This window comes from Eumetopias jubatus, unplaced genomic scaffold (assembly GCF_037043125.1).
Source record: "Eumetopias jubatus isolate StellerSeaLion01/CBP00866 unplaced genomic scaffold, mEumJub1_p1.0 scaffold_17, whole genome shotgun sequence".
NCBI classification, from domain to species: domain Eukaryota; kingdom Metazoa; phylum Chordata; class Mammalia; order Carnivora; family Otariidae; genus Eumetopias; species Eumetopias jubatus.
In genome coordinates this window covers 74,000,301-74,025,715 of record NW_028274823.1, presented here as the reverse complement: position 1 = coordinate 74,025,715, position 25,415 = coordinate 74,000,301, and the positions used below count along the sequence as shown (strand labels likewise).

General features: G+C 43.3%; 1 protein-coding gene across 1 annotated transcript in view; it reads left to right on the top strand.

Moving 5' to 3' along the window:
• The window catches only part of PCNX2 (pecanex 2), a 295,105-nt gene that overhangs the window by 47,158 nt on the left and 222,532 nt on the right, over positions 1-25,415 (top strand). The window contains exons 6-9 of the mRNA XM_028104596.2: positions 2,452-2,599; positions 2,738-2,883; positions 5,053-5,146; positions 17,889-18,024. Coding sequence (XP_027960397.2) covers positions 2,452-2,599; positions 2,738-2,883; positions 5,053-5,146; positions 17,889-18,024 — 524 coding nt within the window. The remainder of the gene's footprint in view (positions 1-2,451; positions 2,600-2,737; positions 2,884-5,052; positions 5,147-17,888; positions 18,025-25,415) is intronic.

The following is a 25,415-nucleotide window of genomic DNA, read 5'->3' as shown; positions in this document are numbered from 1 at the left end:
TTTCTCTGCTACTCCCAGAATGCGTAGTACTTAGTGCCAGAATTGTCCTTTTGCCCGTGGATGTTCCCCGCTCTCTGGGACAGTCAGGGGGCCCCTCTGGCTCCATGTTGGCAATGACCAGCAATTTGCTTGTTTCTTTTGCTTTTCCGGTGTTCTGCCAAAAGGATTGCTGTGCTTGCCATTTGGCCCACCTTTACTTAAAAACACATTAAGCTTGGGTATTTAACTTATGTAAGGCGAATGTATTCTTCATTTTACTATGTCTCTATATCTAAGAGTCTGCATATAGAGTGATAAGAACAGGAAAGATTCAGGTAGATATTTAAACAACCCAGGCAGTACGAGAAAGCATTGGTTACTTTGAGATAAAAATCTTTCTGATACAGGATTTGGGGGTTCATCTGTTTTATATAAATATTCATGCATCTAGATTAGCACTGTCCAATGCAACTTTCTGCAGTGATGGAAATAGCCCATGTCTGCTTGTCCAGTACAGTAGCCATTAGCCACAGGTAGCTGTTAAACACTTGAAATGGGGATTGTGCAGCTGAACAACTGAATTTTTAATGTTATTAAATTTAAATAGCTCCACGTGGCTGCTGGCTACCATATCGGACAGTGCTGATCCGTACATGTGTGTCTGCCCAGGATGCAGTGTGTATGGTGGATGGAGCACCAGTTTTGGAACCTCCGAGCCCAGGGCCAAATTTTGGTTTTACAGTACCAGCTGGGTGAGGTTGGACAACTTATTAAATCCATCTGAGTCACAGTTTCTTCAGAAAAGCAGGAATAACAAACGATATGTTACAGATTTACTGTGAGGATCCAATTAGGAAAATATGTAAAAGTTTTGCTCCTTGATCAATTTCAGCCTGTTATTCTAAATTTCCCCTCAGGCCATACGTAAAGTTTATTTTATTTGTCCGCTTAAGTTTCTGCTCTTCTTGAATTTTTCAGCCAACCACATTCAATCCAAACAGTATAAAGTTGGAAATCTAGGGGTGTGCAAAGAAATATGGATGCTATAAGGTTTTCTATGGAAAGGAACAGGCCTGCAGGTACAGCAGGGAGCGAGGAACTGGAGTGGATTATATGCCTCTTCCAGGAGAGGACAGAGGTTTTTAGACCTCTGTCTAAAAAGACTAAGTCTTTTAGTTCTTGGAAGGCAAGAACGAAAGGTGGCAAATTAGATGCTGTTTCAGTGGTGCCTTATGACTTTGAGATCGGTAATAACATCTTCTTGCTCCTCTGTCACTACATAATAACTTGTTATGTGTTGCAATCTAAAAACCCATTTCAGAGTGTATTTCTAAAACAACATGACAGTGTTGAATGATATCAGCAGCCTAGGCAATGTGCCCTCATCTTTCCCCTGCTTGGTAGTGAAATAATGCTTGACCTTTACATGATTGTAAGATACATGATTTCTCAGTTTTCTCGAAGGTTTTCTTATATTTCCAACCCAGGTCCTTTCCGCAAAGGGCTTTATGATTATCTTCAGGCCTTGGGTATATACTAAGATTCCAGGCTATGAAAAACCACACTCTTATCTCTGGTTGGAAGCAGGGACAAAAATTAGGAAAGCTCTCAGTAATTAATCAAGTCCTGGCCTTTTGGGGCCAGTTATTATGGGGGTTATTGTTTGGCTTCCAGGACTCTTTGCTAGAAATAATGATCTGACTTCCTACAAGTCTGACTTAAACATAGTATATTGGCTTCCTGGGCTGGTTGCTGTACACTGTCAGTCAGAGTTCTATTTTCATAGAGATCCTATTTCATATTCAGTCTCTTCTAGAATTTCTAAGAAGATAATCCTAAATGAAGGTAGAGATGCTTTTTGAAGAATTATCCAAAGTATGGAAGAATTGAAACAACTTAATAATTTACAACAATAGGGGTCTAGTTCAGTAAATTATGCTGTATCAATGTAATATTACATAACTACCATTTTTAGATGATGTAGAAGAATATCTAACCTCATTAAATATTTATACTTTAACATAATCATTAAATATCTATATTGTGACTTAACTTTTATAAAAACAGAAAAGCATATATACCAAAAAAAAAGGTCATGATCCTGGAGTCCCGGGATCGAGTCCCGCCTCGGGCTCCCTGCTCAGCGGGGAGTCTGCTTCTCCCTCTGACCCTCTTCCCTCTCGTGCTCTCTGTCTCTCATTCTCTCTCTCTCAAATAAATAAATAAAATCTTTAAAAAAAAATAAAAAATAAACAACTTGTCTCCAACATATATGCGCTTATGTTTTTCAAATATGTTTAGGTACTTCCATAATTAGTAAAATTAAAATTTATTTAAACACATTCTGAATTCATAGGTGCTATAGAGATTTTCTGTCTATTCTTGTTTCAGTTTTGGTAACTTATTTTCAAGTGCTTTCACATTAATTTCTTTATTTAATATTATGTTCACACAGAAAGCAATGTTTTTCAGATAACTGCTCCCATGAGAAAAAGGAGGAAATCCAAGAAAGTGAAAAGCCTAATGGACACAGTTCCAAGCAAGGAAAACCAGACCTGCAAAGTCAAGACCACACTAGCACCAGCCCCGTGCTCACTGAGCCTGCCAAGATCACGACCCTGTGAGCGTAACTTACTTACTTAGCTTCGTGTTGGTACGAAGTGTGAAGCAGCTTCATTTTGGTGGCTGCTTCTTTTAATGATTTGTTAAGAATATGGAGGAGTTCCGAATAGTTTTTGAAACTTTTATATATGTTAAGTTTCCAGGGCAATAGACAAAGACAAATAATCTACAGAGTAACTTCCCAGCAAGATAGTTCTGTCTTGCAAGTCATCAGTGGGCCTGAAACATCTGTGCAAGATGAGATGTCTGTGGATGCTATGCATGTCTTCATTGATGAACATGGTAAGTCTTTAGAGCTCTTTGCTAATGAGGAAGGGATAAAGCTGGTGGCTTTCTCACGCCCACGTGGTCTCTTAGCCTCAGTACTAGACTTTGGAACAAGAAGACTTAGTCCTGTGATTGCTCGCATATAATGTTCTTAGAGCAGAGTGTGCCCCCTCCTGCCTCAGGGCCTTTGCACATAGCATATGCCGGTGCCCACAATGTGCTATTTATCCTTCATATCTTAATTCTAAAGACGGTTCTTCAGGAAAACCTTTCCTGGACTCCCCAGACTTAATCAGGTTCCTATGCTTTTTGCTCTCTGAACACCCTGTCCTTTTTCCTTCTTTGATACTATTATAGCTTCTGATTATTTATTGACTTATAATTTGATTAATGATGTTGCCCGCCTCACAGTTGTGAACTTTAGGAAAGCAGTGCCTGGCACCTAGTAAATATTTCTTGGATGTAAGTTGAAAATCTGACTTTGATATATATATTTTAGTGCCTTGTTATAAAAAGGATTTAAGATAGAAAAAGAAAGAAAAAAGGGAGAAGGAAGGAAGGGAAGAAAGAAAGGGAGAAAGAAAAAGAATTTTAAGTGGCAAGTTCAAAGTTCTGTAGATAAGGGACATAGGTCCTTGTTTTTTGAGGATGGGTCTTTGGCTTAAGTCCCTTATAGATCAATTAGTGTTTGTTATTTTACTCTGAAAAGGATCCTGGTTTGGATAATAAATTATATGTTTACCCTATCTACAGATGAGTAGCTTAAGGTTTGAAGTGCTTTTGCATCTGCAGAAATACAAAGAAGTCTTTTACATTATAAAGAACAACATTAACCCTTCTATCAAAGCCTCCAGGGGGGCTTCGGTTTGTCCTTATTAATGTATCTCTCCGTGGGCAGCCTCTCCTGGTTGAGGTGCAGTCCTTCAGTCTCCATTCCAGCTGCTTGTCACCAACAGGGTTAATTACACTCCCGTGTCACCAGCAGGGTTAATTACGCTCCCGTGTCACCTGAAGAAGGTATTCCTAAAACCTCTTCTCCGGGGAGACCACTGACATTTACAAAGTGAACTGATTTTCACACCGCAATACCCTGAACCTCTTTAGCAAGCTAATTTAACTCTGCAAATTAATTCCATCTCTTGGTTTTCCTCATTACCAGCGCGCTCTGCCACTGCTCATCTGTAGATTCCGAGGTGGGGATGGTCTCATGTGTGCCACCAATCAGAGCCGCACCCCGATAAGCCTTTTTTTGCACAGGATACAAAAAACTCCAGTCATGGCTTACGCTGATCATACTGACACATGATGAAAACACGCAGAACAGCGAACTGAAGGGAATACAGTTGACCCTTGAACAACATGGGGTTGAACCGTGCGGGTCCACTTGTACACAGGGATTTTTTTGGATAAATACAGTGCAGTATTGTAAATGTATTTTCTCTTCCTTATGACTTTCCTAATAACATTTTCTTTTCTCTGGCTTCATTTATAATAAGAAAACAATATGTAAAACATGTAACATTGAGGGGCGCCTGGGTGGCTCAGTCATTAAGCATCTGCCTTCGGCTCAGGTCATGATCCCAGGGTTCTGGGATCAAGCCCCGCATCGGGCTCCCTGCTCCGTGGGAGGCCTGCTTCTCCCTCTCCCAATCCCCCTTTCCCTCTCTCACTGTGTCTCTGTCAAATAAATAAATAAAATCTTAAACAAACAAACAAACAAACAAAAAACATATAACATTCGAACTGTGTGTGAACTGACTTTATGTTATGGGTAAGGCTTTTGGTCACCAGCAGGCTATTAGTAGTTAAGTTTTGGGGGAGTCAAAAGTTATATGTGGACTTTCAACTGTGTGGGTGGTCGGTGCCTTTAACTTCCACGTTGTCCCAGGGTCAAATGTATATAAAAGTGAGTTAAGAGATGGTGCAAATTAATCGATAAAAAGCAATTAAGTAATAGGTAACTGAGGCAAACTTGTCTAAGTATATTATTACAGGGGTATGTCAAGATGATTTTCTTAGTTAAGTTACACATCCTGTGGAAAAATATAAAGAATGGACCTAGATTACTGATTATTATTAAAACAGTCTAAAATGAGGTCCCTCTAACTTGAAAAAAGTGTAAGCTGCAATGATCAGATACCAATAATTTCTAATATTCTTTGCTGAAATTTTGTGATTTTCCAGGGGAAATTAGATCCTGCTACTTAAAGTCTGGAAATCAGAGAGAAGGCCCTTTACAGCATCCGCCATCAAATTATGGCAGTCTCTCTCATGCTCGGTAAGTGGAGATTTGGTTTCAGGTTTGGGAGCTGTCGCGTTGCTGGGGGACATGCAAATTACTCTGACTGTAAATGAAGTGAGGATCCTGGTTTAGAGTCAATGTGTTAATCCGTTCGTAGGTGTCAAAGCATGTGGGTTTTGTGTGCGAGAAAGAAAATCTGATGTTGTAGAAAAATAAAAAATAAATTGAACTGTTTTCATAGTAGCTAGGTCCAAAAATGAATATAAACATGTAAATATGAATAGGAATCCTGTGCAGACAACAGTGCTACCTTCAGTTAAGACGGTGATGCAGCTCGAGAACACGTTCTTAAATTTGTCCCGAGGAATGGACCAGAACCATAGTTAGTTCTCATCTGCACTAGTGAAGGCTAGCTCTTTTGTAGATAGGTGATCTAAACATTTGTTCTATTTTCCCTCCTTCAGAATGTATTGAGTAACTTTCTAAATTTGTTAATTAAGTTGATATTAAATTAGCTTATGTATCTGGAACATACCTGGATTCATGGCAGCATTGGGCAAGCTGTAAAGCTTACTAGTGGTGGATTGAATTCATTGTTCATTCTGGACTTCAAGATTCTTTTTTTTTTTTTTAAGATTTATTTATTTATTTTGGGAGAAGCTCAAGCATGTGTCTGAGCAGCAGAGGGGGGTGCGGGTGTGGGGGAGGGAAGGGGAGAGGGAAAGAATCTCAAGTGGACTCCCTGCTGAGTGCAGAGCCCGCTGGGGCTCACTCTCATGACCCTGTGATCGTGACCTGAGCCAAAAATGAATGCTCAACTGACTGAGCCACCCAGGCACCCCTGGGCTTCAAGATTCTTTGAGGATAATCCACGTGGACGGACTCAGTTGCTTGCTCTAAGTGTGGAAGTACATTTTTCATGTACATTTCGTTAGAATTGTATGTATATTTGAAGATTTATGGGAGTCCTTTGTGGTGTGATTGGAATGCCTTAGGCTTCATGCCTGCAGAGTACAAAGGGAGTTACAGGAACCTCAATTCCAGATCCTGTGGTTGAGTGCTCCTTCCCAAGGTCAAGTTTCCCTGAACGGGTGTGCCCAGGAAATTCAAGGAGGAGCCTCACAAGGGCCTCAAAGAAAGTTCCTCTTAGACCTTGCAGTCTGGTCTCCAGCTGGGATTTTGTTGTATGCCAGCCTTCTACGGCGTTCTCTCCCTGTGCCACTGCTGCAGAAGAAGCTGGTGTCGGCTGTTCCGGAGATCTGATGGGCGCTGTGGGCGGTGGCTCCCCCCAGGCCACACCGTCCCACCTGGGCCCCGACCCTGAAGCAGGGTACTGTGTCCAGAGTCACTCCTATGGGGAAATGGGCATGTTCTCCTTCCCTTCATCCTCTGTCTCCTTCAGGTGCCCACATTCCAGTCAAAACAGAAAACAAAATTCTTCTCTAGCTAAGAAACACGCAAAGTCTCCATGCAGAAGTCTCCCAAGAGGAGAGGGAGCTTTGCTGTCCACACCTCGGCCCCAGCCCCCAGGACAATTTGTGACAGTGGCTCGATGGATTTAGGGGTCTAAGATGGCAGCTTTCTTGGGCCACGTATTTAATTCCGTGTGAACACAGCTTTGAAAGCTGTCTCATTTTTCTGCAATCCTCAGTTGGAAGCTGTAGTGTTTTTAAACTAAATTTAGAACAATTATAAGACCCTTATCTTATCCCAAAGTAAAGTTACAAGACTTTGTTATTTTTATTTTCCTGGACAAATGTGCTTCACTTTCCCCCTTGATAGATACTTCAATTGCATTTGCCAGTAAGGCCTGTTAGCATAAGGTCACATATCCAGAGCCTGAAGAGACTAAAAAATGTAGTGTGCAAATCAGAATCAGAGACAATGTCTACAGGGTTTCCGTAGGCCCCGCCTCCTCAGACCATGCCTCTTGTGGAGCTACCCTCTAACTTTTCTTCTCCCATAAGCGCTCTCTCTTTATTAAATTCCCCCGAAGTCTTGTTTCTTTCATTTCCCCTGCATTTCCTCCCCAGATTCGAGCTCTTTTGTAACCTGTCCTCCATTCCCAGAGCTGCTTGGATTTTGCCACAGGGCATTTCCTCGGAGGAGTTGAGTGCTCTCTGCCAGGTGAGGCCGTGGCTCCGCATGTCTGCTGGGGGCTGCTGAATGTTTTTGTGCTGAGCACCCCTGCGAAGCCATGTGGAGAGTCTCGGGTCAGTCCTTCCCGAGCTCTGCCTTTTCACGTGCATACCACAGATAGACCCCCTTCCTGTTGCACATGAGAGAATCCAAGTCTAATAGGCCTCATCACTGTGGAGATTTTGGGTCATGGTAACAGACATCTTGTAGATGTTTTCAAGGGTGTGGTTTCTCTTTCTCCATCACTCTCCCATTCCCGTTGCTGTGTTTTGACACCACTCTCAAACACCCTGCTCTGGTGGTCAGAAGATGCCTATCATAGACCCAGGCCTATGTCTTCTCTCATTTAAGTCCAGTGAGGACAGCATACTGCTTTCCCATAAACCCCAATGGAAGTCTCATTGAGTCTGATTGGTTCTGACTGGGCCATGTTCCCTGAGCCCAGTCCCCAAGGCAAGTACTTGACTTAGCTCTACGTTCAGATGCAGAGCTGGATTGTAGGTTCCCCCTGAGAAAGTATGGGGGTGGCTCTTCAGAGGGACATTTGGAGTAAGGTGGATGGATGCAGGGCAGCAAAATCAACAGATGACCCCTGAGGACTCTCTGTTTCTGGTAAAATGGATCGATTAGATTAATTACTGAACTGCTCTAAAGAGAATAAAGATCAAGTTTTGTAAAAGCAGCTTTCCCCTTCAAGAAAAGCTTTATATAACGTCCCTAGTCATCACTAACATTTCTTGGGTGTGAACATGCCGATGGAGAGTTCTTGGCCCACCACCTCACATGCCAAGTTCTGTCTTTGTCCACCTGCCCTCTCCCCAAGGTAATTTAACAGGGCATTGGTTTTAAGAGCTCTAGGAAAGAATGGCACACAGCCGTGCATATCTTCTCCTCGTCGTGCTTCACAGATAAAATGGAATAATATACATGTTTGCTATCACACGGACAGACTGTTGCTTGAGATTATTCATGTTCTCTAGACTGTCTATGCGCTAAAATAAGTTCGTCGTTTAGAGGGGACTTTGTTATGGGGTGTTGCGGCAATTCAGTGGCTCATTTGGGCATAGGAGATGTAGAGTGTGCTTCTTGCTTAATGCGTGAGAACAAAACTCAAGTCACTTCACTTAGCAAAATTATAGTGTTGAAGCGGTTCCCTCGGTAGTTCTGGGAAAGTGGTTAAGGGGGTGCCATATGTTTAACTCATGCTCAGGAAAAATGGCTCAGTTCTCTTAGAGTCAGATGATCTTCTGGATTTAAACTGTTGTCTGACAGGCTTACGCTGGATTTTCCAACAGTCTCAAAGTCCTCCCCAGGTCTGTGGACATTGAAAGCTATGCCACCCATCATGGGAGGCTGATTTCTTTGGATTTGTAGTAAGCTTTCATGGCAGTTCATGATATAATGATGATTTGGGTATCTTTGAATTGGTTGTATGAAGGAAAAACTATTGTAAATAGGATAAAAGCAAGTGGGCTGGTTCAACTGAAATATTTTAACCCCTGCATTAACATACTGCTGTGTGAGGGGTGTGCATGGGGGAGAGCATCCTCTCTATCTCTAAGGTAAAGAATGATGCCAGAGCGGAAGGCAGTGGACCGAGTGCAAGTCCACAGGTTAGGATTTTGCCACTTAGAAGGGCCAGGTCCCTTACGCCTTACACCCGTGTCCGAGACACCTCTGTTTTTTCTGTGGGAAGCAATGTTATGGCAGTTCCTGGCCCCGGAGGAAGCATTTCCGTGTAATAATTCTGGCAGTGGTGACCACCACTTGTGAAATATGTATTATGTGCGAAGCACTCTGCTAAGTCATAAATTATCTAATTTCACTTGCATGACAGAACGGAGGCAGGTGATATTTGCTCCATTTCACAGCAAAGGAAGTAAGACCGTCTAAGAAACATGCTCGACCTCCGTGGCTAGTAAGCGGCCTCTGGACACTTAAATCTCCCTCCCTGCTCCTCTCCCCCAGCAGGGGCCACAAACTCAGAGCTCTGTGGCTCCCAGGCAGGGTGGCTATGGCAGTCCACTGGAGGGCATTGATCCTTTCTGCAGAGGGCCTGCTGCTGCTTCTCTTCCGTCTACTTAAGCCTGGTCCGCTAAGCCTGGCCTGACCGGATTTTCCAGTATTTTCTGCAAGGGGCTAAAAATCCACATTTATTTGTAAAATTCTATTTTGTCTCATGTTATCAGTTTTATTTATTTATTTATTTATTTTGGGGGGAACTATCACAGGCCACAGATGATGTGTGTGGTTGGCTGTGGCCTGTGGACTCCTGGTTGTCCACTCCTGCTCTGAAGCCTGGGCCTTCACCCCGCAACCTGAGTCCTCCTGGGGAGCAGCCCTTCCTGCAGATACATGCCCTAGGGAGATGCCCCAGTGCACGTCTGGGCAGGTGTGCAGTGAGCCTGCTCCTCCGCACCCCTGCACAGCCCTGTCCCTCATCCCTCCTCTCTGCGAGGCCCACGCGAGCCCACCGTCAGCCCTTCCTCTAAACATCTGCTCTTCTTTGCCTTGGATGCCCTTCTCCATTCAGTCCTACCTTTTGGAATAATCATCTCTCAAAGCACAAATTACAACCTGCCTCCTTATGCTTCTTTATCTGATCAGTCCCTACTGCGAAAATAAAACGAATTTTCTGTGTCACCATCAGAGGAGGGCTCATCGCATTCTCTCTGGTGCTTCATTTATTTGTGTAGGACTCCCATCTCTCTGGACTGTTCTTGTCTGGAGAAAAGTGTGCCTTTAGAGCCCTCACTTAGCCCTCTGCAGATAGATGTTCAGTAAGTATTGAATTGAATCAAATTGAATCATTGGACATGACACAGGTAGGCCAGTTGGAGTTCTGGACCGTGCGCAGACCAGCTGGGCATTTAGGGGGAGCCGGTGAGGAGCTGAATAGGAGGAGTTGAGTCGGGCCCCGGGGGCCATGAAGACTGGTTAGGCAGTTCACGCTTTGTTCTACTTATAGCAGAAGCAATCTGACCTATTTGTGGACAGAAACAATCCCATGAACATGGGATTGATTATCAAGACAACATCAACAAATGAGGCCCTCACCTTGTGATGGGTTAGAATGAGAGAGCCAGAAGCAGTAGCAGTTTGCCTGGTCATTTGAATACAGAATGTTATCTTCTTTTTGTAAGTGGGAAAATGGACCCCAAAAGCCCCCAAACTAAAACTAAAACAAACAGACAATCCTGCAAAATGGCTCTGTTTAAACCCACTGTACGTAGAAATCGGAGATTGCAGCTGAGGTTAGATTTTCCCGTCTTGTATTCCATTCATCCCTGAGGCAGCAGTTCTCTGTGTCCGCATGGACGGGGGCTGTGATGGAACACTAGGACCCATAGTACCCCCAGAGCATGCACACGAGCGTCAGTCTTAGGCTCATCCAGGCTTCGGCTCCTACACTCCTACGAAGTTTTCGGTTGACACTGAGCAACTTGCTTAGCCATCTTAGGTATTAGTTTCCTAATCCATAAACGGAAATAGTATAGTAATCGATTCACTGGCTGGCTTTACTAGTTAAATATAGTAGATATCGACAGTGCTTAGGACGGTACCTACTATAAGGACGTTGTTGTTATTATCTGCAAACACAGGCAGCAGGCCAGGGGCTCAAGTCCACTAATGGCCTTGTAGAGCAAAGCATCCTGACTTAACCTCGGTGGAAGCCTTCCCTCTTGGGCTTTTTTGAGTCACTTTATGAGTTTTTAAGGTGGTTAAGTACTTTGCATTCTCCCTGTCAACCTGTTGTGTTCCAACATTTGGGCCTCTGTCCTAATTTTAGAGCAGGTACTTTAATATTGTATCCCTGGCTTCTCATGCCATTAAATGTTGAGTTCTCCCACCATAGTAAATATAAACTTGGATTTTGAACTTGGAAGGATTCCTAGTTAGGGCTGTTGCTAAGCTATTCAGCCATGGAAGATATTGGAAAAGCAGCTTTTTCCCTGTAAGGCAGCTTCAGTGGCTGGGATGGCCTCCAACTAGGCCATTAAACCACTGATTCTTATTATTGGCAAGCAAACCACTCCTCTTTGCCATTGTTCATTCCAGTTGCCATGTGACAGTTTTATATCCTTGACTCCCAAGCATGAATAGGGAATTGTTTGCAGTGCAACGTCCATGTCTCTTTGGGGATTCCTGGAGGAAACCAGGGGAGGAAACAAATTTCCCTCCTTGCTCTCACTGTCATTGTGCGAACCGATGCATTTCTCATTAACTGCCAAAGAAATATAAGCAGCATTTTCCGGTTGTACAATAACTGTCCGTAAAGCAGGTACCTTTGGTAACGCTCTCTAACATAGTTCTGTTTTCCCCAGATACTAGAAGGAGGGAACTATGGCTTGAACTGCAGCATTTGGAATTGCTGCTTAAAAAAACTTGCAGAGGATAAATTCATTACCCAGCACATAGGACTGATTTTGTAGCTCAGCCCAAAATGAGCTAATCTACCTAGAAAGGTAGAGTCACTGGTTTGCCCAGAAAATCAAAGTTGATGTAGGCTATCTGCTTGGAAAGTGTGTCTTGTATCTAAAAGGTTCATTGCAGACTGGACTTTTGTTTATTTCCTCTGTAGGTCTTGCAATTAAAGCTTGATAGTTTCTTTGCCTTGTTCAGCAGAGATTTACCTTTCTTTTGTCTATAAATTCTTCCAAGTAACATCGCAGAGCTTTCTTGTGTGAAACATGTATAACCATGCTTCAGTATCAATCTGGCTTTTCCAGTGTCATAAACAATCTAATGAAAATGCATACAAAATGCATAGTGTTTGCTCTCCAGTGAAATCTGATGGAAAGACATAGTATTTACATTCATTTTGAACATCCATTATTCAAAAAGTAGGCATAATAGTCTGCTGAATGGAAGCTCATTCGGGAGAATACTAGTTTAGATTTTATTTATTTATTTGAGAGAGAGTGAGAGAGCACGCCTGTGCACACAGGGGTGCAGGGGCAAAGGGAGGGGCAGAGGGAGAAGGAGAGGGACAAGCTGACTCTGAGTGGAGTGCTGGGCTCCATCCCACGACCCTGAGATTATGACCTGAGCCTAAGCCAAGATCCGATGCTTAACCGACTGAGCCACCCAGGCGCCTCTGGAGCGTCCTAGTTTATAGGATTTTTATTGAGGGATTTTTGTACCTCAACTTGTTTTTAATTGAAAACATAGAGTAGGTTGGGTAATAGTGTAGTGATTTATCCAAATTCACTTATTTTTGGCTTTTATTTGCTTTTGAATCATTGTAGTATATATCGAAGCAGATATTGTTCTGGTTATAAACTAGGCTTATTTTTGGACACTGCTATATCTCTAAACCCATCGAGTACTACGCTCCAAAGGTGGATCAAAGCCCTGCACTTACTCTTTGTTGCCTCTTTAGAATTCTTACTCTTTAGTTGACATTACCAACCTTTCTGACCCTTATCTTAGTTAAACTTTCCTTTTTGTTGGGATCAGCTCTCAGGAAAGCCCTTTCAAGCCACAATGATATGTCCCTGGTTTCCAAAGAAGTCAAGTAGCAGGAAGTTGCAAAAAATAATGCTCTCTTTTAGACCTCTTTTTTTTTTTTTTTCATTAGTCAAAAGAAATAGCGATCCCTGGTTTGGACTAGCTGAACTAGAGTATGCGGTATTGAAGTTAGTCAATTAGGTCTTCAAAATGTGGAGAAAAATGTGAATTCTCCCAATATTGGATAAGCTCAGTTCTGTGTCCCATTCAGGTTTAAGTTGGGAAAATGTGAACTCTAGTTGTAAGTATTTCAGAGTTTGCATATAGCTACATTACTATGTTGACTTGCAAAGTGGAGAGTTATATGTGTACTGCTTTAAATTAAAAAAAAAAACTTTTGGGGATCTGGGTGCTTTTGATCACACAGGTGGAAGTGATCTGGAAGAAGCCCAGGAACATCCAGGGGCTTGCCTTTGAAGAGTTTCTGTCATTCCAAATGTCTGTGGTTTCTGTCTTACTGTCTGATCCTTCCACTGTGGCCCTTATTTCGGTTTCTTGAACACAGGAGAGAGAGATTAAGTTTTCATCCGGGCACAGAGTCATAAGGATGGAAGGTTTGTGAGGTTGATTCTAGAAAGACCTCTGTTCTGAGGCCCCTTCTCTGCATCACTGGGAAGGTCTGCTGCACCAGGGGCTTCTGTTTTGGTGGTCATACCCCCGACTGCCACACGGTGGCAGCAGACCCCGTGCTGGAGGCCCTGTCCCTCGCCTTCCTTTTGCTCAAGGGCACGGGTGAATTTTACCTGTGAAAGGAGAGTTGTTTCACAGACTTTAAATCTAGAACCCATGTTAAAATTCAGTAATACAGGTTATCGTTTTCAAAATAGTGTTGCTTTACTTAAATATCCTACATATTGAACACATTGCTTGCTGTGACTTGCATTTTTAGGCTGCGCCTTCCCACCCCCCGCTCCTGGCTGTTAGTTCCCGTGTCCCCTGAGGAAGCCTGAAAAACAAAAGGGACGGGCAGAAAGAGAGGCCCTCCTTCTCTAGATGGTGGGTAGGCCACAGTTTTGAGATTTGGGGAAGACGAAGAATTTCAGGATTTTTTTCCCCCACATTAATGGGAAAATATAGAAGAAGCATATGTTTTTTGATTGTTACTTGTAGAAGCCTAGACGAATGGAATGAAAACCGGGAGGTACAATATGGTGGAACGCTGTTGCCATTAATCTGAGGCCCAGCTCTGCCCATACAGGAGTCACCATTCTGGCCCAGACCAGCTTCTAGATCCTGGCCCATCTTGATTTCCTTCTAGTGGCTGCTTCTTTAGTAACTTCTGTCATTAGCCACTATTTCTGCTCTTGCTTTGAGCTCATTGTCTAGTTTAAATCAATTTATTGATGCCATCACCCTGAACCAAACTAGTTTACCAGAGATGAACCAGAGAGAGGGTAATCAAGACCAGATGCACAAGTGTTGTTCTGTGGTAGCTCAGAGTGTAGTTTTACTACAGGGTTGGAATATTACTGTTTTAGAGAAGGAACTATCTCTTAAAACTCAGCTCTTTCATATTATATTTATTAATGCGAGGGGAAATCTCTGGCCTTAAGTTAGTAAAACAGAGACTTTTTATTTTTTATGTATTTATTTTTATTTTTTAAAAAAGATTTATTTGTTTATTTTAGAGAGAGAGAGGAGAGGAGCATGAGCGGGAGGGGCAGAGGGAGAGTGAGAATCTCCAGCAGACTCCATGCTGAGTGCAGAGCCTGACGCGGGGCTCGAGCCAAGCCAGCCCCAAGATGACGACCCGAGCAGAAACCAAGAGTCAGAAGCCCAACCGACTGTGCCACCCAGGCGCCCCAAACAGAAACTTTTTAGATCCTTGTGTGGCCATAGTGCACAGCTAAAAAAGGGAATGAGCAGCAGGTAGTCTGGGAACAGCTGTAGGTAGAAGATGGACAGGCGTTCTTTAAGGATTGGTAGGAAGACTCCTGTCCACTCCGTGAGTTTTGTAACATCACCGCCTCTTTGGTTCTTGAGTGGGCTAGCTGGTGCACAGAGGTTACAGCCATATCAGGACCCCAAGAACAACATCTAAGTACAGGGGGAAATCTCCTCCGGTTGACCAGTGCTGACTGTCACATCGAATCATCTGCTGGCCAAAGAGGAAGCCACTGCAGGCTTTCTGAGGTGGACCTACCAGTCATAGAGCTAGGACAAGGCTAGGCTTTCTTAATATTGTCACACTTTGTTTAGAATATTCAACTTTCATGAAAGAGGTTGAGTAAGAGAGAACTTAATAAGCTACCTTAATAAGCTTAAGTTTGGGTCTCTTTTTATAAAATAAAGAGGATTAGGTGCGAGTTGAGCTCGTGACACTCTCTCCCCATTCATGCTAATAGAGACAACTAGAAGTAATGTAGGAAAAGCAGAGGAATCGTGTTGGTATTTAATATGAGAATAAACAAAGTCGGGTCCTATATCAATACAGGGAAACAAAACGGTGAGGTGTGGTTATTAAGCGTCTACAATAGGGGAGACGCCATTTGGTGGTTTACATACCTAATCTGATTGAATTCTCGCAACCTCTATGCAGGAGATATCTTCCCTGTTTTACGGGTGAGGATTTGAGCTCGGACAATGAATGCTTATAGTCACAGATAGTAATTGGGAGAGCAATGATTCACGCCTCGTTTGGTTTAATTCTAGAACTTATCCAAAAGATTTTGAAAAGAAACCAAACCCTAGAGTTTTACATGGGACTTTTAAACGGCTTCAATAAGAAAATAAAGTTATTTATTGTTATGATTATTTTACTATCAGACACATGCTAAGTAATATGCAGATATTAACGGAGGTGTGTTAACACTTCCTTTGTATTATGTTTCCTGGCGGGAAGCACCAGCAGGGGGAGGCTGGCTCTAACAGCTGTCCTGTACACCCTTACACAACAGCCAGTTCTTAGTTTTTGGTTGGCAATAGAGGGCGCTATTCACTTTCTAGATTTTTCTCACAGACGCACACGTTTCCCTCCCCTGCCTGCCTGGTTCTAGTCCTCACTTACATCACTGACAGTGAAGTCAGATTAATCTCTTGGTTTTAGTGAAGTTCTGGCATTTGCTGAGATTTAGATTTCCCTGAGTTTGTTTGAGCAAGGCACTTTCAGCCCTATTGTATTTAGCGATGGAACAACAGAATTACAGGGCACGCAGTTTCTGGACACAGCAAAAAAGTCTGAATGGACATTGCCTTTGTAAATCTAACTGGTTCTTTTCTCTGTCAGCAGAAGATGTTACACCACTACTACAGACAGGAAGCAAAAGCACGGTTTGTGGCACAGTCATCCAAGTAACGGAAGGATAGGATTTTTAAGTTTGCAAACTCCATGGACTTCTTGATTTGCTTCTTAAATCCTGACCTTAACATATGATGTTTCCTGAATGGTTCTTTACAGGGACGCCTTTACTGAATGTATCATCAAATAGTCATGAATTATGTCTGAAAGATGTAGGGAAGTGTGTATGTGTGCACACGTGTGTGTATAGTGGAAGTATTTTAAACACTCTTCTGTTTATGTGTTTGTGAATATGGTAGTAAGGAGTAAGGAAAAAGAAAGATCCAAAAACCTGTCAGAGACTTTATAATGAAGTGTGAGGCTAGAAATCAGAAAGCCATTACGTTACTGTAGCATCTACATTCTTGAGGCAGTTTGGGCTGCAAGTTTCATAAGACCCAAAATCACAGTGACTTAGACAGGAAGTCCAAAGACATGATCAGTACAAGGTTGGTTAATTCAGACACTCAATGTTGTCATTAGGAAATGAATTTCTCTCAGCTCTACTGTCCTTAGGCTGGTTCCTCATGGTGACAGTGTGGCTGCCAGAGCCCCGAATGTTTCTTATTCACATAGCATCTGAAGGCCAGGAATAAGAGTGTCTTACTTTGGTTACCTTTTAAGAAATAGAAAAACTCGTGCGCAAGCTCCCTGTTACCCTTAGCCATCTCCCCTTTGCTCCACGGTGGCCTCTTAGGATGCGTTCTCTCCTCCTAAAGCCAGGCACTGGCCTAGAGTAAATGGGGTTAAAGCGATGCACGTAAAATGACCAGGATTGACCCCTGGGACTAGGGAGGGACCTAGTCTCTCTTCTGAAGCCATAGTCTTGGATGAGTGAATAAAATTGGAGTTATGTTTTTTTTTTTAAAAGATTTATTTATTTGAGAGAGCGAGAATGAGAGAGAGAGAGAGTACATGAGAGGGGGGAGGGTCAGAGGGAGAAGCAGGCTCCCCGCTGAGCAGGGAGCCCGATGTGGGACTCGATCCCGGGACTCCGGGATCATGACCTGAGCCGAAGGCAGCCGCTTAACCAACTGAGCCACCCAGGCGCCCAAAATTGGAGTTCTGTTAGCAGCAATTCTATTAGAAATGACTGTAGGGTAGTCAGTCAATATTGCCCCCTCAAGTTTGTCGGCACCCCGCTAGAAAAGCAGATGGAGAAGCGTGTCCTAGTTTTTGCTTTCTGAGCCAAAGGAAAGATGCCAGGCTTGAGATTTCTGGAAGAGTTTTATTAATTTACGTCCTGTCAAACTATATGTGATTAAAGACAATAGAACTACTTAAATATTGACTACAACTAATTTAGTAATATCCTCTTTTCCAATTACCTGAGGCGTTTCTTGGACCTCCTGTGCACTTTCTTTGCTTTGGGTGGGGGTGGGGGGCGAGGAGGGGATGCGGAGTGTGTTGGGGGTTGGGGGCGGTAGCGGAGATGGTAGATAGTCAGCGTTTCTTCCTGATTGCTGTCTTTGGAATTATCCAGACTGTTATTTATTGTTTTCATGAACTATGAAGCTAGAAACGATTGCTTTCACCTCCCCATCCATTAACTATGTAGAAAATTAAGGTTGTCATCTCTAGAACACCAACCATCTACTTACCTGCCCCCGCCCACGGCACCTCTGGACGACCTGAGTAATTTGAACGTGTGCAGGGTGATTGCCCACCTGCCTACAGATAGTGTCGCATATGCAGACTGTCAGCCCCTAACGGCGCGTGTAAGGCAGTAATGGTTGCAAAGGCCTAGCCGCTCCCTGCACTGGGGCTCCCTAGTGTCCTGTGTTCGTGTGTAACGAACAGACGACGTCCATACGCCCGCGTAACCAGAGCTTGTCTCTTGCCCCTCCCCAGAGAGATGCAGATCAGTTCCTCCAGCACCACCACATCCGAGAGTCAGGATCCTTCTTCTGGAGACCCAGCGGTCAGCGCGCTTCAACAAGAGCTGCTACTCATGGTGGCCCGGAGGACCCCGACAGAAGCCCCACGGGTACGTTCCGGCCGCACTGTGAATGTTGCAGGAGCGGGGATCTTGAAACCGGTTTTGTGGTCAGATTGCCTGACAAAATTAGTCAGGTCTTACCCCGACGTTTACCCTGCTGCTGGGTTGTGGCTGTATCACTGCATGGTAGCCTACTGAATGAATGTGGGGGAAAAAAAGACATTTATATAACAGGTATCCTTCACTGACACTAACAGCATTGTCATTGTCTTACTGCTCTTCCAAGCGCATTAGAAATTCATGTACGTCGATCTTTGGTTGCCAGGATGCACAGATCCCACAAGGGCTTCCTTGGCTGGGATGCCTTTTGCTCACCACGGTTGGAAAACACCTGGATTCTTTTTTTATTAATTTATGACGGCCTTATATACTAAACATTCAGAGATTCTTGAAGAGAATCTTGACTTGAAGAGAGATTTTATTCTTAGAGCAAATGACATCGTCAAGGGGCTTAAAAGATGAAGGCTTCTGTGATTTTACCAAGAGGTAACTTACTAATGCTCATTCACTTATATGGTACACCTTTATGAGGATGACTTTGGGAGAGGCAGAGCAAAGAATTCAGAGCAAAAGATTACACGGGAGGTAAGAAGTAGCACTGGACATGAACTTGGAGCTACAGATTCAAGCAGGGCATTTCGGACAGAGAGGCTGGAGAAGGCTCCTTAGAAGAGGGGACGCCGGGCTAGACCTTGGAGAGAGATGGCCTCAGCTGGTGCAGGCAGAGGGGTGCTCGCAAGTTAGTGTGAGGTTTTCCTGTTGCTGTATTTATCTTCCTCCCGGCGATGTTGTGATTTCTTCTAGACAACCTCGCTTACAAAAAAAATACAGTGTTACATTTGTTTTTATGATTTCTTAACTAAGTTTTTCCACAAGGTGCCTGAGAACACTGTGGGTTGAAATTGGTCAGATGTGTGAAGAAACGGTCATGTTATCTTGTGACCGACCGCACGTTGCTCTGGAATCCCGCTGACCGGGTAGAGAGGACTGAGAAGGGCCAGTGGAGCGGAACCAGCCCTTCCAGTCATGAAGGAGTTTCTGTGGGAACCAGCATCCAGCGAATCCAAAAACTCAGTCTTTAGGGCATTTCTCCCCTTCCATGTATTCAGTCTCACCTCCCTGTCCTCCTTTCCAGGGCTTCTGGGTACAGGAAGGAGTTTTCCTAGGTGCAGGGGAGACACTTCTGGTCATGGCTCAGATGCCTGACCCCATCCTAGTCACCAGGTATGCTGGTGGCGCCTATAGGGGAATGGCTCTTCCTGCCCGGTTAGGGTGCACTCCTTGGGGTCTGCCGACCCTGCCATCAGCCCACTGGCTCTGAGGACCCCACATTCTGTGGCCTCTTCGTCTCCACCCACTCTCTTTGGTTCACTGGTCCCTTCTGTACCTCCATGTGTTCCAGGGGGCCTGGACCTCAGCTGCACCCTCACACGCTGTGCCCTGTGCCCAGCCCTCCCTCAGCCGTCAGCACTAGCTCCCACCACAAGTTGAAGTACACGGGGGCGGGGGTGTGGGCAGAATGTGGGTTTTCTCTGAGACACTGACATTTTCCCTGACACAGGCCTGGGGAGGCTCCAGCTCCCTGCAATGCTTCCCTGCCTCCCAGAATGTCAGTGTTGGATCTCCAAGGAGAGCAAAGTTACATAAAAATACCCACATCATTTGGGAAGATGTGAATGTCACTGATGCTATGAATGGTGGAGCCACAGGGGACCTGGGAACTTTGGAAGATGAGAGATGCAAACCCACACACTTCATATCTCAAAAACAGCCCAGGTAGAGCAGAAACTTGGAAATAACTAAATATTGCATGGAAAAATCAGAAAGAGTCACGCTATTCTTTACATTTAAAATTCTCTAAGTGGCGTGATGATGTATGTGAGCGTATAAAAAACTGAATTCATATTTAGCATTTCATTGGCAATTACTTAACCAGATTATTGACAAACTCCAGTCTTTTTAACTTTATTTAAATTTTTAAGGAAAATTTAAAAACTTTAAAGTTTCACTCTATGTAGGTGTGGAAATAGAAGGATGAGTACTGCTATCCAGGCTCGTATTTAGACGCTGAGGAGATATTTACAAAGGTCTCACACCAGAAACAATTCTTTACTTCTCCTGCTTGGCTTTCCAAGTTCAGCTGGTATCACCAATTAGGTTTTGGCCACAAAAGAAGAGTGAAGTTAGTTTCCTGCTCATTCTCCCAGTCTATTTAGTGAAGGCTTATGTACTGGTAGCTCTGTGCCAGGGAAAGGAGCACAGCGGCAAAAGGACTCAGCCCCTGCCTCCAAGCACTGGTCAGCCGATTCAGCTCGGTATGATGGAGGTTATGGTCGGGTGCCATCGGACACAGGAAGCCCCAGGTCGGGATGCAGGAGATTGGGGAGGCTTCCTCGGTGAGGTGACAACTCAGCTAAAATGTGGAAGATGAGCTGACTTGAGGCAGAAAAACCGCCTGGACAAAGGCTGGGTGGTGAGACAGAAAGCAGGTGTCCTGCTCACGGTCCTGGCACGTGGAGGCATCTCCGCAATGACACGAGGAGTTGTCCTGAAGACAAGTTCAGCAAAAACAAGCAGGAAATTGAGCTCTGAAGACAAGACTCTTTAGTGACTTCCTTTCCTCCCTCCACCTTCCCTCTGTCCTTCACGGCTGCTTGAGTGCAGCTTGTGGAGTGGGAGTCCCCCCCACCACAACCTTATGCAAACTCCTCTCAGTGCAACAGAGGACCATATCCTACAGGCTCTGGTGGTGACCAGGAGGCTGGCCCACACCAGAGAAAAGACTTTGAAATTCTTCCCTGGCACATATAAAAATGAATGAAGTAGCCTTGCAGGGGGAGTTCCCAGTAGGACTGGTCAGCTTCTTTTTATAGGAGGCAGATGAGTGGGAGAGGTTCTGTTTCATCACCATGGCCCCAGAGCTTAGCACCCGAGCACTGAAAGAAGGACAAAGCTTGGGGCACACGTGGGGTTGGTGGAATCTGTCCTCTGAACTCCAGATTAGCATGGAGGGGCTTTTGAGTATTATCAGTCACAGTGTCCCATGCATCCGTGTCATAAACTGGTACTTCTCTGTGCCTCAGTTTCTCCATGATGTATTTCTAAGCTCGTTGGGTATAGTCTGTCCATTCATAATCATGACTTTAAAATTTTGCATTGTACCATTATGTAGTATTTGAGTAATCACCTTAAAACATCTTTATTACGCTACTGGTTGAGAGGCAGGCCCAGGCCACTGAAAGACAGTGTCGGATCCTTGGGAGTACAACAATTTCTGCTTCCGTTTACCCTCACCTTGAGCTGGCTTCAAACCCCTTCACCCTGCCCACATTAAGAAATGGGATAGTATTGTTTGTGAAAGTACTCTGTAAACTGAGGCTTTCTGTAAATCTATAGGAGTGGTATTATTGTTATCAGGGGTAGCATGAAAGCCGGTGGTTCATCGGTCCTAAAACGATCAGTGAGCTTTGCAAAGACGCGCACAGCACTGGGTCTGGCTGACGGTTGCTCTAGGTTAATGTAAAGGTAGCATTTCCATCATAATTTACTATCATTAAAGGATTCATGAAAACGGAGACTTTCACCTTTTACCCTGTATACCATTTGTGTTTTTTCTCCCGTGATGATGTGTTCATGAATTGCTATTTTTAAATTTAAAACATTTTTAAAAGGTAAAAGCATATTCCTGGATCTCTAATTTGCATGAAGTCATATATATCGTGTTTTTTTAAAAAGATTTTATTTATTTATTTACTTGAGAGACATAGTGGGAGAGAGCATGGAATGGGAGGCGGAGAGAGAGAGAAGCAGGCTCGCCACTGAACAGGGAACCTGATGCAGGGCTCCATCCCAGGACCCTGAGATCATGACCTGGGCCAAGGACAGATGCTTAACCGACTGAGCCACCCAGGTGCCCCCATATATATAATGTTTTATAAACAATGCTGTCTACAAGAATATTGACATTTACTAGCAGTTGAAACAGATGAGATATCAATTATAATACCTTAACATAGTCACTGATCATTTTACATATTCATTTACTGGAAAGTATATTTTGACTTAAAAAATGAATGTATGCATACTTTTCATTTATCATGTTCGGAAGTTTATTTTTTTTTTTAAACATGAGATTTGTTATGATTCCTGAAATTTCGCAAACTCCTTTTTTTTTCTTTCTGCAAAATTTTGCAAAACTGGAGTTTTGGCTGCTAAATAGAGCCACTGTTATAATAGTATCCCATGTGTGCTTTGTGTTTTTTATCCTTCAAAGTGTTGTTGATATCCAGATTTAACCAGCATTCCATTAGCAGATTAGGAACACTAGTTATGTGCAGGGCATGTGTTTGGTGTCTCATTACATCTCATACTTGGCATCACATTATCTTTATAGGAAATCTTGGAGGTGAGGTATTATTTTCCCTTGGATTTACCATCTAAGGAAACCAGAGCAGAAGGCACTGGTGTTTGGGGCATTGGCTGGACTCTTCCCAGCCCAGCGTTCCTTTTACTTTGTCCTTTGGTCACTACTGGGATTCAGTTCTGCTCACCTCCTTCTCAGATGCTTCTGCCATGATGTCTCATGAGCCCACTTCTGACACCAAATAGTCCCTTTCAACTCCACCTCCCCTGCACTGGATTTGACAGCTCTTGGGAAGGACATGTAGTGCCACACAGGACGGCTATCTGTACTGTGTCCTCTTCACTCCTCTACCTCTCCCTTCAGGAGTTTTCAAGACACTTCTGCCCTTCACAGGAGGCCTACAACTTAAATCCACCCGTGTCTGTTCTGACGTTGAGGATTCTGTAGACCTGGTCGCTTGCTCTTCTCCGCGTAACAGGCCCTCCTTTATATTTTAGCTTTTATTAGGTACAGTTCATGCTTCAAGTCTTAAGTCTGACTTTAAAATTCTTTGAAATAACATATTTTTGGATCTCCATTATTGCCCGTCCTAATTATTTTTGTCAGTGTCCATTTTCTGATGTTTCCTTTTCAAATTTGTGTTTTTAATTTGTTTCTCTACAATTGGACTCATTCATATTGTGTCTTGAAGTGTTTTGCTGTGCAGGTGGCTTTCGCCTTACCCAGTGAGCACTGTCTAAGCTGTGGATTCTCCTGGGTTCCCCTGAGACTGCAGAAGGAAACCAGGCTTCAGTGTCCCACAGGCCTCTTCCTAGAGTAGGGCCTTGGGGGAAGCAACCTGACCTCTTAGAGCCTCAGTTCCTCACATTTTAAACTGGGATAATAGCACCTATGCGGAGGAGTTCTTGTAAGGTTTTGAGGATTAGAGATACTATATGACAAAATTATGCCATATAATCAGTGGTAATGATTAACACCATCAAAAAAAATTTTTTTTTAAGAGAGAGAGAGAATGTTTGAGTTGGGGGGGCAGAGGGGCAGAGGGAAGAGAGATAATCTCAAGCAGGCTCATGCCCAGCAAAGGACCCAACTCGGGACTCCGTCTCACAACCTTAAGATCATGACCTGAGCTGAAGTCAAGAGTTGGATGCAACCCAGGCACTCCCAAATTCTTATTAGTTATATGGAGCTCTTGAAGGCACCATTATTTTGAACAGTAGAACTTTTCAGGTAGCTTGGGGGAGAGGGATGGACCTTTACATTCTTATATTACCAAAAAATATTTCTGAAATATACCATATATATACACACACACACATATATATATACATATATGTATATATACATAAGATGTATGTATGTATGTATACATATATATGTATATGTATGTATGTATATATGTATGTATGTATATATATGTATGTATGTATGTATAGATGTATAGATGTATATATACATAAGAAGGTAGGCAAATGCCTACCTTCTTAAGCTGAATATACTAATCATCATTTAAATTGTTACAGATAATTTAGATTCATGAAGGGAGCCTTGAATATTATGCTATAAATACAGATCCTTATGGGGAGTGTGAGCAATGCATTTATCTTGTTTCTTCAAAAGAACTTGTGTTCAACTTACACCCTGTCACTCTGTTTTTGCTAATCTCTTTTTTGAAACAGGAGAATAAAATTTGCGAGCCTGGCCTACTGGGCAAGGTGACGTGGTGGTTCTTCGGTAAGGCTTAATTAATGAGTCAGAGACAGAAAGAGCGTTTTGGCCAGTGTGTCTATGCATTCACAACAGAGACTTGGTCTCTGTTGTGAGTCCTACCTCTGCCAGCCCTGTCATTGCTGATGCTGTCTGGGAGCTCTGCCCTAGACCCCTTACTCCCAACTCCCTCCAGTGTTATCTAACTTACACACTCGCATGGCTCACCTCCCTCTCTTTTTCTAGATATATAGGCATCAATATATTTATACTTGTGTATGTGCATCACCATGTTCTCATGGTTAGTTTTCTTGTCTACCCCCTTGGAGTTGTTAAACCCCTTTAAGCTAGAAACTCTGTCTTGTTATCCTTTGAATTCTCAGCATATAGTTCTTACAGCATCTGGCTTAGATAATCTGTACAAAAAATATTTGTTGGATGAGAGAATAAATGAATGATTGAAATGATGGGAAAAATTTCAATTTGAAAATTGTACTAGAAAACAGGCTATGAATAATTGCTATAATCCACTGAAACATTTAGCTCTGAAGTTCCTTGGTAGCTAAGACAAAAACTGAAATTCCATGAACCTTATTTTCTCATCAAGGAAGTTAAGTTATGGGCTGATTTGTACCTCAGAATGTGGCTGTATTTGGAGAGAGGATCTTTAAAGAGGTAACTGAGTTAAAAAGAGGTCATTAGGGTTGGCTCTAACCCAATATTGCTGTCATCCCTCTAAGAAGAGGGGATGCAGATACGCACGGGGGAAAGACCACGGGAGGACACAGAGAAGACAGCCATTGACAAGCAAAGCAGAAAGGCCTCAGAAGACAGACTTCCAGCCTTCAGAACATTTGTGTTGTTTCAGCCACCCACTCTGAAACTAATATAGAAGCCAAGTCCTTTTTCCTTTGCGTTAAATGCTGAGATTTTTTTTAAACAAGGATTTTTATTTAAGGAGCAATAAATAGCACAATTTACCAGAATCTTTAATAACTTTTGCAAACGATGTCGATGTGATCTTCATGTGATTTTGTTTATTTTTCTTATAATCCCGAAGAATGCTCTCATCTTCGCTGCTGCTTACCCTTGACCTATTTATGCACCCTAGGTGAATTCCCACATCACAAAACAGTAAACTGTGGTGGCCCTGGCCCTCTTTGTCCATGGAACATAAAGGAAAAAGATCCCTTCTGTTGGGGGGAGGTTTACTATAAACCACGAATTCCTTGTCATTAACAGAAGATGCTGTTCTTGCTGACATGACACAGTTTCCGCTACGCTCTCTTTCATGCTGGAATAGAATCCC